The sequence below is a fragment of the Nicotiana attenuata genome, unplaced genomic scaffold, assembly GCF_001879085.1.
Source record: "Nicotiana attenuata strain UT unplaced genomic scaffold, NIATTr2, whole genome shotgun sequence".
Taxonomy (NCBI): Eukaryota; Viridiplantae; Streptophyta; class Magnoliopsida; order Solanales; family Solanaceae; genus Nicotiana; species Nicotiana attenuata.
This window is the reverse complement of record NW_017673601.1, coordinates 32,299-47,002: the sequence shown is the minus strand read 5'-3', so window position 1 is coordinate 47,002 and position 14,704 is coordinate 32,299. Positions and strand designations below refer to the sequence as shown.

General features: G+C 37.2%; 1 protein-coding gene across 3 annotated transcripts in view; it reads right to left on the bottom strand.

Moving 5' to 3' along the window:
• Window positions 1–10,149, bottom strand: part of LOC109216828 (protein DGS1, mitochondrial-like) — a 28,154-nt gene extending 18,005 nt beyond the window's left edge. Inside the window, exons 1-6 of one of the 3 annotated variants that reach the window (XM_019381024.1) lie at window positions 9,831–10,149; window positions 9,421–9,535; window positions 9,091–9,294; window positions 4,794–4,931; window positions 4,517–4,687; window positions 2,683–2,877 (exon numbers count right to left, since the gene is read on the bottom strand). In XM_019381024.1, the coding sequence (XP_019236569.1) occupies window positions 2,683–2,877; window positions 4,517–4,687; window positions 4,794–4,931; window positions 9,091–9,294; window positions 9,421–9,535; window positions 9,831–10,072 (1,065 nt within the window). In that variant the 5' untranslated portion in view covers window positions 10,073–10,149. Of the gene's footprint in view, window positions 1–2,682; window positions 2,878–4,516; window positions 4,688–4,793; window positions 4,932–9,090; window positions 9,295–9,420; window positions 9,536–9,639 lie in introns of all 3 variants that reach the window. The other 2 variants (XM_019381025.1, XM_019381027.1) reach the window with 2 other exon arrangements.
• Between the last annotated feature and the right edge of the window lie 4,555 nt (window positions 10,150–14,704).

The window sequence follows — 14,704 nt, the reverse complement described above, 5'->3', positions numbered from 1 at the left end:
TTGGTGGAACTGGACTAGGTGGTGGCACTGGACTTGGTGGTGATACTGGAGCTATAGGTGGTGGAGCTGTAATTGGAACTGTAGGCGGTGGAGCTATGGAGGGAGATGAATGGGAGATAGGGACTGAATCTCCAAAAGAAGGAACAGGTAGCACCTCAGAAATATCTAAGTGATTAACTGGACCTGTGAAGTATGATTGGGTTTCAAAGAAGGTAACATCAGCAGACATAAGAAATCGCTGAAAGTCAGGAGAATAACATCGATATCCCTTTTGCGTTCTCGAGTAACCCAGAAATATGCACTTAAGAGCACGAGGAGCTAACTTATCTTTTCCTGGAGTAAGGTCATGAACAAAGCACGTACTCCCAAAGACACGGGGTGGAAGAGAGAACAAAGGTAAGTGGGGAAACAGGACAGAGAATGGAACTTGATTTTGGATAGCTGAAGATGGCATACGATTAATAAGATAACAAGATGTAAGAACTGCATCCCCCCAAAAACGCAGCGGAACATGAGATTGTATGAGTAGGGTACGAGCAGTTTCAATAAGATGTCTATTCTTTCTTTCAGCTACCCTATTTTGTTGGGATGTGTACAGACAAGATGTTTGATGAATAATCCCATGGGAGTTCATAAATTGCTGAAATGGGGAAGACAAATACTCTAGGGCATTATCACTACGAAATGTGCGGATAGAAACCCCAAATTGATTTTGAATTTCAGCATGGAAGGTCTGAAAAATAGAAAACAACTCAGATCGATTTTTCATCAAAAATATCCAAGTGCACCTGGAATAATCATCAATGAAACTGACAAAGTAGCGGAATCCTAAGGTAGAGCTAACCCGACTAGGACCCCAAACATCTGAATGGACTAAAGTAAAAGGTGACTCTGCTCGATTGTCAAGACACCGCGGGAAATGAGAGCGGGTATGCTTACCAAGCTGACACGACTCACTCTAGAGTGGACAAGTGAGATAAGCCAGGTACCATTTTCTGAAGTTTTGACAAACTGGGACGTCCTAACCGTTTATGTAATAAATCTGGTAAATCAGTAACGGGAGAAGTTATTGGAGGAAGACAAGATGTGAGTCCATGTGATTTTGCAAGGATAAGGTACCGGTACCAATGATCCGCCCTGTACTGCGTTCCTGTATAAAAACAAGGTCATCAAGAAATAAAACAGCAGATTTAAGTGATTTGTCTAAGCGACTAACGGCTATGAGATTAAAAGGACTACCAGGAACATAAAGAACTGAGTCTAAAAGTAAGGAAGGAAGTGGACTTGCTTGACCTATTGCAGTTGCCATGGCTTGAGACCCATTGGCCATTGTGACTGTTGGAAGAGATTGAGAATATGAGATACTAGTGAAAAGAGATTTGTTACCAGAAATATGATCAGATGCACCTGAATCAATGACCCAAGACTCAGAAGGTGAAGATTGGGAGACACCAGTCATGCTACTATTTGTTGGAACAACGGAGGTTAATCCTGAAGATGTCTGTTTACGTGCTTTGTACTGAAGGAACTCAATATAATCCGGTAAAGAAACCATCTGGATTGGATTTATTGCATTTAATCCAACGGATTGTGAGTTAAAGGCTTCAGGTACGAATTCCATTATAATATCGTGCCGGAAAAAGCAGGAAATTGCTGGGGATCACTGTTCACGCCGGAAAAATCACTGTAGCTCGCCGGAAAATTCCAAAGTTGTCGGAATCTGTCGGAAATAGTACCAATGGACTCGGAATTGCAAGGAGATGAAGTTGTTCTGAAGAAACTTTTTCAAAATCTGACTGGAAGGGGTCTCACGCGCCGGCGCGTGGGACAGACGCGCCGCCGGCGGCAGAGCTCCGACAGGCGCGTGACGGCGCGTGGCTTGCTATTTTCCGGTGATTTTTTCTGGGATTTGGTCGGATCTCTCTTGGGAACCTTGTGGTGGTGTTGGATTTTGCACAACACTGATTATTAGTGACTTTGACGCAATTAGTCACTTAGGTCACCGGAAAATTGCACGGTGACTGAGTTCTTTCTTCCCGGATATAGCTGGAATGACGCACAACGATAAATTTCTCACGGTTGCTCTGATACCATGTGAGAATGCACGGGAGAAAAATCTATTATTGATTAATATGACAATGATACAATGAGCCTTATATATACACAATACATGTCCTACTCCTAATACATATGGGATTAGGGTTATTTACTACTATTTATACAATGAAACTAACACATACCAAGACAATGTCAAAGTTTACACACTAAATGACATTACCAGTCAACAAAACACACTGGTATTTTCTCCCTACACCAAAAAGTATATGAAATACATATGTTCTTTTAATGCTATCTAGAAAGCACATTGGCACTGTCGTTAGATTGCCTTGTTGTCCTAGCATCTTCTCTGTTCTCTAGTTATTAATAATTCTCCTAACATCTATGCTAATTTACAACATTAATTTTGCACCAAAAAAAACATAAGATGTAAACAATTTAGAAATGTCAACAAAGGATTGCAAACTTGGAGCGTGATAATATAAACAAATCCCAGTAGACTCTGAAAGCTAATGAAACAAAGCACGTTCAGCAATGCCAAGTAGGAACTCAGAAAAAGCTATTTCGATCTCAACTATCATAGGAAGGATACCAAGTCAAAAATAGTAAATCGAAGCAGCTTACCGGTTGCTCTACATGGTCATTCCAAAAGCTAACTGTTGACTTCTTTGCCTCATGAATCCAGTTGTCAATGTCAGAGCTACCTGCAAAACTGCTGTGCCGCAGAAGCCACAATGAACACACAGAGATGCCAACAATCCCAAAGGTATAGCGCATCCAGTAACGAGCGACTCTCCTGGGCTTTCTGTGAATGAAAACCTACAGAAGTTGATGAATCACAAAAATGTAAGCCCTTCAAAGAATAGACAAATAACAGAAAGACCACAAAAGAACACATTGCCTTTACAAATATTTGTATTCTCTGGAAATCAAATGGCTATAAAATCCCAAAAAAAAAATAATAAGACTCCACGCATACTTATCAATCTTTTACCCATCAGCGGTCACGGCTTAATTTCTTGCTGAAATCTAGCCAACCCACTAAATTTCCTTTTTGGTTTTTGGGGATTCCATTTTGATCTATATCCAGAAAACCATATCTTGATATAAGAAATTACTTCAGTCCCTTCTTCCCTTACCTAATGTAAGAGTCCACTGTCTGCCTTATAGTCTCAAATAAGGCAAGAAGCAAGATGGATGGCTGCATGCGAGTAAGCCCCCCACCCACCCCCCATTGTGTGTGTGTGTTACACATGTTCAGTTGCACACAACCTACAACCCATAAGAGGAAAAGAAAAGAATTTAGAGGCATCAGGAGATTAAAGCCTGCAGGAACAGCCACCAATTTAAAATGTGACGAATTCAACAGATGGCCACAATCTTTTGCAAAAACACTGCTGTGTTATTTGCTAACTATAATAACTGATCAAGCTTTTCAGTTATTGGATTCACATCCTCCTAATCTTTCTCGTTTTCTTACATCACCTTCCCTTTCAACCTTTTCCGTTCACCCATTGCCCTCATCTTTATCAACTCTCAGATCTATTCCATTGGTATATTCCTCCGTAAAGCCAAAAGATAACCCTAAAATCTCTTCGAAGTATCATTTTTTTCTCTAAATTCTCTGTACCAGGGGCATATCCAGCTCTCTTTAGTACCGGGTTCATCTGAACTCAGAGTTTTCAAAGCGGAACATAAATTTATTTGTTAAAATTCACTATAATTACAACAAATAGTTGATATGAATCCATAACTTTAACAATATAATGTGTTCAATGCTAAAAAACTTAAAGGTTGAACCCATAAAGCTTAAATCCTGAATCTGCCTCTGCTCTGTATCAAGGCAGCCACTTGGAATTGGAAGATAATAAGAATCACTATTCCAGATTTAATTCAGCAAGGAGTTGAAAACAAACAGAAGCAAAGTCATCATGTTTCCCCCTTGCATAGATTGTCTCCTTATATATTGTATTTAAGATAACTATGTGCACATCTCTTATACAACCAATTAGATTCTCAGTGAAAAAGAAGCTTCAATAGATGCAAACCTAAGATAATTCACTCCAAAAACAAATCAACGAGTCACAGCTAAGATAAACGTCTGCAATTAAAAAGAGATGTTACTTCAGAAAAGCTAAAAGTTTAGGTAACTTTAATTTGTCAATTCCTTCTTCTTCATTTTTGGTGACAGAAGCGCAATATAATCATTACACCAGCTATCACGGTATGGCACTCATCCACCATAATGGTCGTGGCCTGATAATTATGTGAGAGTATAGTTCTTTTGATAGAACTAGCAGTCAAAATTGATAAATTGATAGTGACGAAAATAAATCTGTGTTTTTTTAGAAGGAAATCTATGTTTTTAAACATAAGAATACATCCAGATGGTGAAGATAAAATTGTAAAACTATCGGATTGCAAGTCAAAGGGAATAAATTTGGTAGAGAACTCTTACTATTGCAGATAGATAGGAGTCTAACTTATCTAGGTTTTGATAAATCAAATTGATAGCATCTTTAATCTCGCAATCAGTCCAACGAGACCCCTCTTGATTTACCACCGGAAGTTTCTCCAAGATCAAGGGAAAAGAATAGCTCTCGTCAACAGAAGATTTCTGCAGAAGTAGCTAGAAAAATGTGAAAAAGAAATAGTGTAATTACTAGTATAACCAATGCATATGCCATTTCCAGACGTCTAAGTAGACAATTTAACATTACACAGCTTTTTTTCACCTGACGCATTGCATGGAAGTGACCAATTGATGCCTCCAATTTCAGAAATAGTTCATTTATAGCAACCAGTAACGAGGATAATGATTTCTCAGGGTCCTTAACTAATTCATTTCCAGCTTTGTCAACCTCCATGTAGACCTACAACAGAAATTGTGGAAGATATGAATTGAAAGCTAGCTTATGTCACACAGTAATTAAAGTTACTTCAATGGTAAAGTCATGTGACACTTGTGCTTTGGTCATTAAATGCGGAAGCGAAGACAATATTTTCTCTTGTTTGATCTAACACAAAAAAAAAATGGAAAGCAACAACAATACCAACAACAACATACCCAAAGTCGTTCCATAAGTGGGTCTGGGAAAGGGAGAGTATACGCAACCTTACCCCTACTTTGTACAGGTGGCAAGGCTGTTTCGGATAGACCCTCGGCTCAAGGTGTACAAAAATACGGTAGCGAAGAAGCCATGAAAAAAGAAGCAGTAACAGAAGCAAGATAATAAGAAAACGGAAGCAGAAAAAATATCACGACTAATATAAATCTAAGAATATAGAAATACGAGAATAATACTAGTACTACAGTTAGGAAAGGAAAAACGCTCGACTACCTACTAACCTTGTACACTAATTCTCGACCTCCACACCCTTCTATCAAGGATCATGTCCTCGGTAAGCTGAAGATGAATCATGTCCTGCCTAATCACCTCTCCCCAATACTTCTTTGGCCTCCCTCTACCTCTCCTTAGACCTACTAATTCCAACCTCTCACACCTCCTCAATGGGGCATCTGTGCATCCACACCCTCCTATCAAGGAACATGTCCTCGGTAAGCTAAAGATGAGTCATGTCCTGCCTAATCACCTCTCCCAATACTTCTTTGGCCTCCCTCTACCTCTCCTTAGACCCACCAATGCCAACCTCTCACACCTCCTCACTGGGGCATCTGTGCATCTCCTCTTCATGTGTTCGAACCATCTCAGCTTTGCTTCCCTCATCTTGTCCACCACAGAAGCTACTCCCACGTTGTCCCGAATATCTTCATTCCTATCTCAACATCCTCATTTCCACTGCTCTGATCTTCTGGACATGAAAGTTCTCTGACCAACACCCGCCCAATACAATATCATCGGTCTAACCACCACTCTGTATAACTTACCTTTAAGTCTTTGTGGCACATTCTTATCACACAAGATATTGGATGTGAGCCTCCATTTCATACACCCCGCGCCAATACGGTGTGTGATATCGTTACCAATCTCCCTATTACCTTGAATTACAGACCTGAGATACTTGAAACTTCCTCTCTTAGGAATGATTTCTGTATTCAGCCTCATTTCCACGTCAGCCTCATGAGTTACGTCACTGAACTTGCACTCCAAATATTCTGTTTTAATCCTGCTCAACCTGAAACCTTTAGACTCCAGGATCTGTCTGCAAACCTCCAGTGTTAACACCATGTCGAGTCTCGTCAATCAGTACTATAGCATTTGCAAATAATATACACCATGACACCTCCCCTTGGATACGTCGCGTCAATTCATCCATTACCAAGGCAAATAAAAATGGGCCAAGGGCTGATCCCTGGTGCAACCCCATCACAACTGGGAAATATCGCGAATCTTCTCCAACTGTCTTAACCCGAGTCTTAGCTCCATCATATGTCTTCGATTGGGTAGTGTATGCAACAGGTACACCTCTAGCCTCCAAACATCTCCGTAGAACCTCACTTGGGACTTTGTTGTATGCTTTTTCTAGATCAATAAATATCATATGCAAGTCCCTCTTCCTCTCCCTATACTACTCCACCAATCTCCTTACAAAATGAATGACTCCTATAGTAGATTGCCCCGGCATGAATCCGAACTAATTCTCGGAAATAGACACACTCCTCCTCACCCTCATCTCCACCACCCTTTCCCAAACTTTTATAATGTGGCTTAGCATCTTGATACCCCTATAGTTGTTGCAACTTTGAATATCACCCTTGTCTTGTACAACGGAATCATTGTACTCCACCTCCATTCTTCGGGCATACTTACCGTCCTAAAAATGACATTAATTAACCCAGCTAACCGCTCCAAACCTGCCCTACCCACGCTCTTCTAGAATTTCACCGGGATCTCGTCTGGACTAGTCGTTCTTCCCCTACTCCTCTTACGTATAGCCCCCTTACCTCTTCAACTTTTATACGCCTATAATACCCAAAATCTCAACGACTCTCGGAGTGTTTCAAATCACCCAACACAATATCCATGTTCCTTCTTCATTCAGGAGTTTGTGGAAGTAAGTCTGTCATCTTCGTCTAATATGTGCCTCTTCCACCAATACTTTGTCTTTCTCATTTTTTATGCACTTCACTTGGTTCGGGTGACGGGGCTTCCTCTCCCTCACCTTGGCTAGCTTGTACAGCTTCTTGTCCCCGTCTTTATCCCGAAGTTCCTCATGCATGCGTTTAAACGCTGTCTTCTTCAACGCCGTAACCGCTAACTTTGCCTCCTTCTTAGCCGTCTTATACCACTCCATATTCGTCCTCCTCTCTTCTTCGTCTTTGCTCCCCACTAACTTCAAATATGCCGCCTTTTTGGCTTTCACTCTCCCTCGGATCTCTCCATTTCCACCACCAGTCCTCTTTGTGTCCACTAGAGCAACCCTTCGAGTCCCTAACACTTCTCTAATTGCTCCCTAATACAATTCACTGTCCTGGTCCATATAATACTTGTTCACCACTACTCCTCCAGGCCCCTATATCCAACAACTTCTCTCCTAACTCTGAGATTTGTCCTTAGTCAAGGCTCCCTACTTTATCTTTGGTCCACCATACATAGCCCTCTTTTTCCTCTTCCTCTTAATCTCTAGGTCCATTACCAAGAGCCTATGTTAGGTCGTGAGATTCTTAACCAGGATAAAGTTGAAGTCTGTGCATAAACCTATATCACACTTCCTAAAGAGTATGTAACAGCGAGAAAAATTTCCATTTTTGGGTACACCAATTTTTATCCTCATTTTCTCTCTTTCTTTTTATAAACGAAAAATCCCCAAGGCCAATTGTACACAATTCGTAACTCGTTGCATAATGGGTCTGCCCCTCTACTCTTATACACTTAAAGACCAAGCTTTTGTCTACGGCAAAGTTCGAACCCGTGACATGCGCCTAACCCGCACATTACGCATTGCACTCTTACCACTACACCAGAGCCCTAAGGCTTTTGTACTTATATTCACTTCTACTTTCCCTCTTATTAATTCTTTTCTTTCCATTCCCTTTCCTATTTTCCACCGATAGTTACCGACTCGTTTGGGAGATTATTTGTTCAATATACACTCATACTAGATATGAAGATTTAAATTCTAAACATGATAGAAGAAGAAACGAGCACCAATGGGAAAAGTTGGATCATTTGAAGCCAAAAGCAAAACATTTGTGCGTTTGGATAACCCATATATCAATATTGATCAAAGCAAATTCTCCTTTTATAAGTATGGGCTTCATATAATTGCATTAATCCATAAATTGCTTGATCTCGTCAAGAAGTCAAAAGCCTTCTAGAAGAGTAATCACTCCCTCTGTTCTATTTTATTCGATACTATTTCCTTTTTAGTATGCTCCCTTAATGATACGGTTTTTTTAGCCACAAAAATGTTAAAGCATATTCAAAACCACAAGTTTCAAGTCTTTCTTAAACTCCATGTCTAGTCAAATGCCTTCACATAAAGTGAAACAAAGGGAGTATGATGGTGCACAAAGAATTACTTTCAAGCGTAACCATGTTAATAAACTTTATATTAGCTCTATTTGATTCTGTTTTTCTTTCACATTGAAAGCATTCACTAAAGGATCAGTTTATAGATGAAGGAATATAAAGGAGAAAAAGGTAATGAGAATAAAGTCATCCCGTGGAACATTTCCGCTGATAACAAAGAAACTGGGATGTACGCTAAAGCAATGTGGTTCATGAAGGATGAAATAACGAGTGCACTAGATAATCACAATGCCAAAGATCGAGTACATTAATTGGGGAATCAAACAGAGTCTGGAAGCTTGATTCATATGGGACATATTCCAGTTGCCGCCTAAAATTGAAATCTTTTGACTCCCGCTTAGAAGCCTAGCCAATCTTTAAGATGTCTAACGGAGCCCATTGTCTTTCATACAAAATCATGTTTGACATATAAGAAAATGATCATGAAAGGAGAAAATAGATAGCAAGTCCAAATCAAAACATAAAAGAGCATATAAATAAAGTGAAATTCCATTACATGTTTAATGTTAACCTAGACACCAAGTAAAAATCAACGTACCTGCGCCAAAAATGTAGCTAAATGGTATCTTAAGCTAATCAGGACATTTATCCTTTCAGATATGTATGACGATGCCATACAATATGAGTGCTGCACCACCGAACCATCTCCAACATAATCATGAATCAGTTGTACTATGCCATTAATAAATGCAGATGGTCCTCGCTCACATACCATGAAGTAAGCTTTTTGAGCATTTGATCCCTGATGTTAAACGTATCTAAAGATTTAGGGCAAACAATTTCCAAGGAAAACAAAGTTATAATAAAACTTCAAGTCTGTCACTCATGAAAAATTATCTATATAAGCTAAATTCTTATGATGACTAACCTCTGCTTTAGATTGCCAAAATTCTAGGTTCTTTTGGATGTAGTGCAAATTTAGAAAGATATGCTCCATGATGTCCTCCAAGACATCAAAAATTCTAGATGCCTCAGATACAACCCTGCATATTTGTTCAAGTATGGACCTATCATTAGAAACATTTCCCAAAAAATAATATTGCTCACAGGGACGGAGCTAGAGAATGAGTTACCGGTTTGGACGAACCTAGTAACTTCTCCTTAGACTCTATATTTGTATTAGGAACTCATTAATATGTATAAACATTTAAATGAGAACCCAGTAACTAAACCAAGCTGTGGATTTGGTGGCAAATTCAGCACCCATAAACTTCAAATCACGCTCCGCCTCTGATTGCTCATACAGTGTGCTATATATAAACAGTATAGACGACTTACACAGAGGATTCAGGCGAAGTAGAGGGAGAAGGCAAAGGAAGGGGGAGGCAAGTATTTCTAGGGCGTCGTTTTCTGGAGCGAGTGTTGCTGCCGCCGCGGTAAAGGTTTGAAATTCTGCTGAGGAAATTCGAGCTGAAAGCGGCGGGAAGGAGGCTGCGCATTCGGTTCCAGAGGTAATCGGAGTAGAATGACGCAACAGGCTTCAGGCTCTTGGCGGCGTCGTTCTCCGGCGGAGAATCCATTCAAAAACTTGAATTGATACGACGCAAGTGATCGGAGAAACTATGAATTTGAATATGAGAATGAATATTATGTAGGTATCGTTAATTAAAGTCTTCTAACAAGCCACCTTTTTATCATTAAATTAATTTAAAAGTATAGTACTAACAAAATTGCAGAATTATTTTTATCACAGTATAATTGAACTTTAAACGCCATAATAGTAAAAGTCAAAAAAATTTATCATCTATAACACTAAAAATTCAAATAATTTAACGGGATAAAAATTAATTGAAATGTTATTGTTATTGTAAATATAATTAAATGAGTCCAATCTGTTAAAATTCCAGTTTGTTATTCCTTCGGTTGGAATAACAATAATTTTTAACTTTATCGATGTTGTAAATAAAATCGAATTAATTTTTGCTCAAATTCTATATTTTTCTTTTGTGGTCCAAAATAAGAGGGGGGGAAAAGAGTTAGAGGGTATTTGGCTAAGCTTATAAGCTGGTCAAACTGGCTTATAAGTAATTTTTGGCTTATCTACGCGTTTGGTAAAATTAAAAGTGCTTATAAGCCAAAAATAAGCCAAAAGCCATAAGTTGGTCTCCCCCAACTTATCAAATTTCAGCTTATAAGCACTTTAGGTTTGACCAAAATATTGACTATTCAATCCCTAAAATACTTTTTTTGAAAACAAAACTCTTCGTATACCCAGTTCTTCAGCTGTTTATTATCAATTTCAACACTTTTATGCAAACACGTAACTGCTTATTTTTTAAATCAGCTTCAGCACCTAAAAGTGTTTTTCAACACCTAATGCTTATCAGCTACTCTAAATCAGCTAAGTCAAACGGGCTCTTAGAACTAAGATGTTCATCGGTTGGTTTGGTACGACTTTGAAATACTTTGGTTCGGTAGTTTTGGTATTCACTTTCTTAAATTGCTATAATATTATCATACCTAATTAAATTCATTATTTTTGATTTTTGTGCAATTTGGTTTTAGTTTAATCGGTTCAGTAAAGTGCAATTTGTTCTACTTGAAAAGAGAATTGTAACATTTGTTTAGTAATTAGCTTGCTTGCCCGCCATCTCAAACTATGAAGAAGATTTGAAAGTAATAAACTAAGATAGCAAAAGCAAGAAAACGAAGATATAAGTTCTCTTAAAATCCAGACAAAGAAATTTAATAGTGAAATCACCAACCCATTCCAGCAAAAGGAATAACAAATTGGAAGAACTCCGAGAGAACAAGGAAATGTCCTTTGAGAAAAAGGAACCAGTCTTTTGACAGGTTGACTAATTCTTTGAATAAAGCACAAGTAAGGTCGTCCAATATATGTGTCTCGTGTAAGTTAGGATGTATTTCGATATGATATTATGCATTTGATATTTAGATAAATACTACCAATTATCATATTTTTAAAAAACTTAAATCAAATAACATGTTGAATATTGAAATACCAAATTATTCACAGCCCCGAATAAAGAATCGAAACCTTTACGCCATTAGGATGTAAACTAGGAATGAGTCTGTCATTTTTCAATTTTTGGTGCCAGAAATTTTACTTCCCGGTAAGTTTTTTTTGTAAGAAATAAATATATATTTTAGTTATTTCAATGATATAAAAAGATAGTTGTCACTTTACTGATTCAATGGGTAAAGTTTATGACTTTATAGATAACATAAACATAGCATCGTGACTTAATTGATATAACGAGTAAATTTCAGTGGCTTTAATGATTAAAGAATAGTTTTGTGACAAATGCAATGACAATGATCATGCATGAAGTAAAGTTAGTGAATAAATAAGTGAAGTTATGTGGCTCAACTTTGTTTTGCAAGAAGAAAAAGAGTAGGCTCCCTAGCTACTTGAAGGTTAGAATGGGTGATTGATGACATTGATTTCTCGAAATTATTCTTAGGCCTCATTTGTTTGCATTTAATGGAGGTCTGAATCTTAATCATTCAGATTTCAGATATTAAGTGTGTTTGCTTTTAAAGTCTGAATTTTAATTATTCGGATCTTAATCATTAAGTGTGTTTGTTTTTTTTACTTCACAACTACTTAATGGGTCTGAATAGGTCTGTATGATTAAGATCTATAATAGAGACTTAGTTTCATTAAGATGCTATCACATATTCATTATTAACTGCCGTCACCGCCTATCATTGTCAACTACCACTATGCCGCCGCCGCCACCATACTCAACTACCACCACCACGCCACCATCATCCTCAATCATAGCCGCCACCATTATCGACCATCACCACCCACTATCCCCACCACTCCGACCACCATCATTCTCCCCACGATCAACACTCATCCACCACAACTGACCGCCCATTCACCATCAACAATCACATCCGACACTGCCCATCATTACAACCTACCACTACCAACCCACCACCTTCCTCACTCATAACTACTACCACCACCTACCATTATTAACTATCACCGACCACGCCACCACCATCCTCAATCATAATCGCCACCACTACCAATCACTACTAGCTACTAGCATGAACCACCATCATCAACCAAAACTACCACCAACCACCGCCTCTAGTCGGCATTCACCCGTTAGCCGCCACCACCAACAACTATCATATGTTAAAAACTATATATTTTATTGATAGAATATTAGATTAGTTGTTTTATTTGAATTTTATATTTATTAATTTTCAAATAAAGATAAATTGTATACATTCAGATGTTAAAAATCAAACAGTCTTAATAATTTCTAGTCAGATCTTAATACACATCTTAATATATTCAGTTGTGTATTCAGATTCAGATGCCTTAATCTTAATACGGATCTTGATATTCAGATGTATATTCAGATTCAGATGTCATAATCTTAAAAAAAACAAATGAGGCCTTAGTCGAACTTAACTCTTTTCCCTAAATTACTTCTCTTATGTGTACAACCCGATTAAAAAATTCGATTAGGTTTAATTTAACTTGGTTTGGTATTGAGTATAAAACCCAAACCAACCCGGCATATAAAAATATAATTTTTTATACCTTTTAAGACTTAATATTGAATTTTCTTCACAACAAATATCTAGAAATATTTGCAATCCTTCCACGGGACGTATATATAATAGACTATGAAGTGTATTCATTTTTATTTACTTTAAATAATAGTTTATATCACTTTCTTATCAAGTGTTATTGAAATGTGTCAATCATCTATTTGTTCTTCCATATTCATAAGTCAAGATTTCTTATATCTTTTTCGAATTTGGAATGGTATTTCAATAATTTAAAACTACATAGAACATATCATTACTTAGGTAGCAGATTGATTTTTATGTTTATTTATTAAATTCGGTTAACCTTGAAAGCGTACATCAATGAAAAATTATTGTTAGACGACTAATAAATTAACTACCATGTGTTACTAAAAAACTCTCCCATAAGTATATTTTAATAAATCATATGTTTGTCAATTTTTTACTTTTTACTAAACATATATTCACTTATCAAAACTTTATCTATAACTTTAACAAAGTAAAATTGAAACAATGTTCATGTGACCAAAAAAAATCCAAAAAATCCCGAAAAATTCGATAAAACCCAACCAATCCAAACCAATATAGGTTTTGATAAAACCCAAACCAACCCGGTTCATGTACACCCCTAATTCCGTAAAAATTGCACGGGCGCCCTATTTGGTCGCCTCCATTTAACCAGTACCCACTTTTTATTTTTATTTTTTTAACTTGTACCCGCTGTTTAAACAACTTCAGATCTTTTTCTCCTCTTTCTTCCTCTTCTTCTTCTTCTAATGCTGATGATTTATATGGTGGTTGTGACCATATTTTAAGATAGTATATGATGTTTTATAGTGGTGAGCTGTTGTGGCGCTTTATTTTTTACTATTGCTTAGGGTTTCTTCTTTTTCTTTTTCTTAATTGCAAAATAGGTTCGTTAGATTTATTGTTGTTTTGACAAATTGATGATTATGATTTGTTCTTGATGATATTTGGAGGTTATTTTTCAAATTTGAGCTTATTTGGAATAAATTTAAGTGTTAAATCGTATATTGGATTGTTAAAATTCGAAGAACAAATTTCCGTTTCTGGGTAATTTGCACTTTAGGCCTATTTGACCTTAAAGTGCATGAAAACGTGTAAAAATTGCGTGAGGTAGCCACTTTTTAAAGTGTTATTTACTTTTTATTCAGCAATTTTAATGTTGAGCAAAAGTAGCCACTAGTCTATTAAAAATAATATGAAAAGACGGTGTTACCCTTCTTCTATCTCTTTTTCTTCTCGAACCCTAGCTGATCTGTTCCGCCAAGAATATTTTCCAACGCCACTTGTTCTTCTTTTTCAATGCTTCTTCTAATCCTCAAATTTTTTGGCAGTTAGCAGGTCGTTCAAGTATTGCCAACTATTTGACAAAATAAGTCTTGACATCCTTATGTGGAACAAAGAAGGACTTTTCAGGATTTTATCAGGAAATTAGAACAGAAAACTTTAGAAAACAAACTTTTTGAGTTTTATTTATTTTTCTTTTTATTTTAGTTGGTTAGGTTCTGTAGTCTTTTATTTTTTTAGTTGTTTCTTTTTGTTATTAGCCTTCTGTTGTGTAATTTGACATCAATCTTATATGTAAATTGCAATTATTATTATTTTTATCT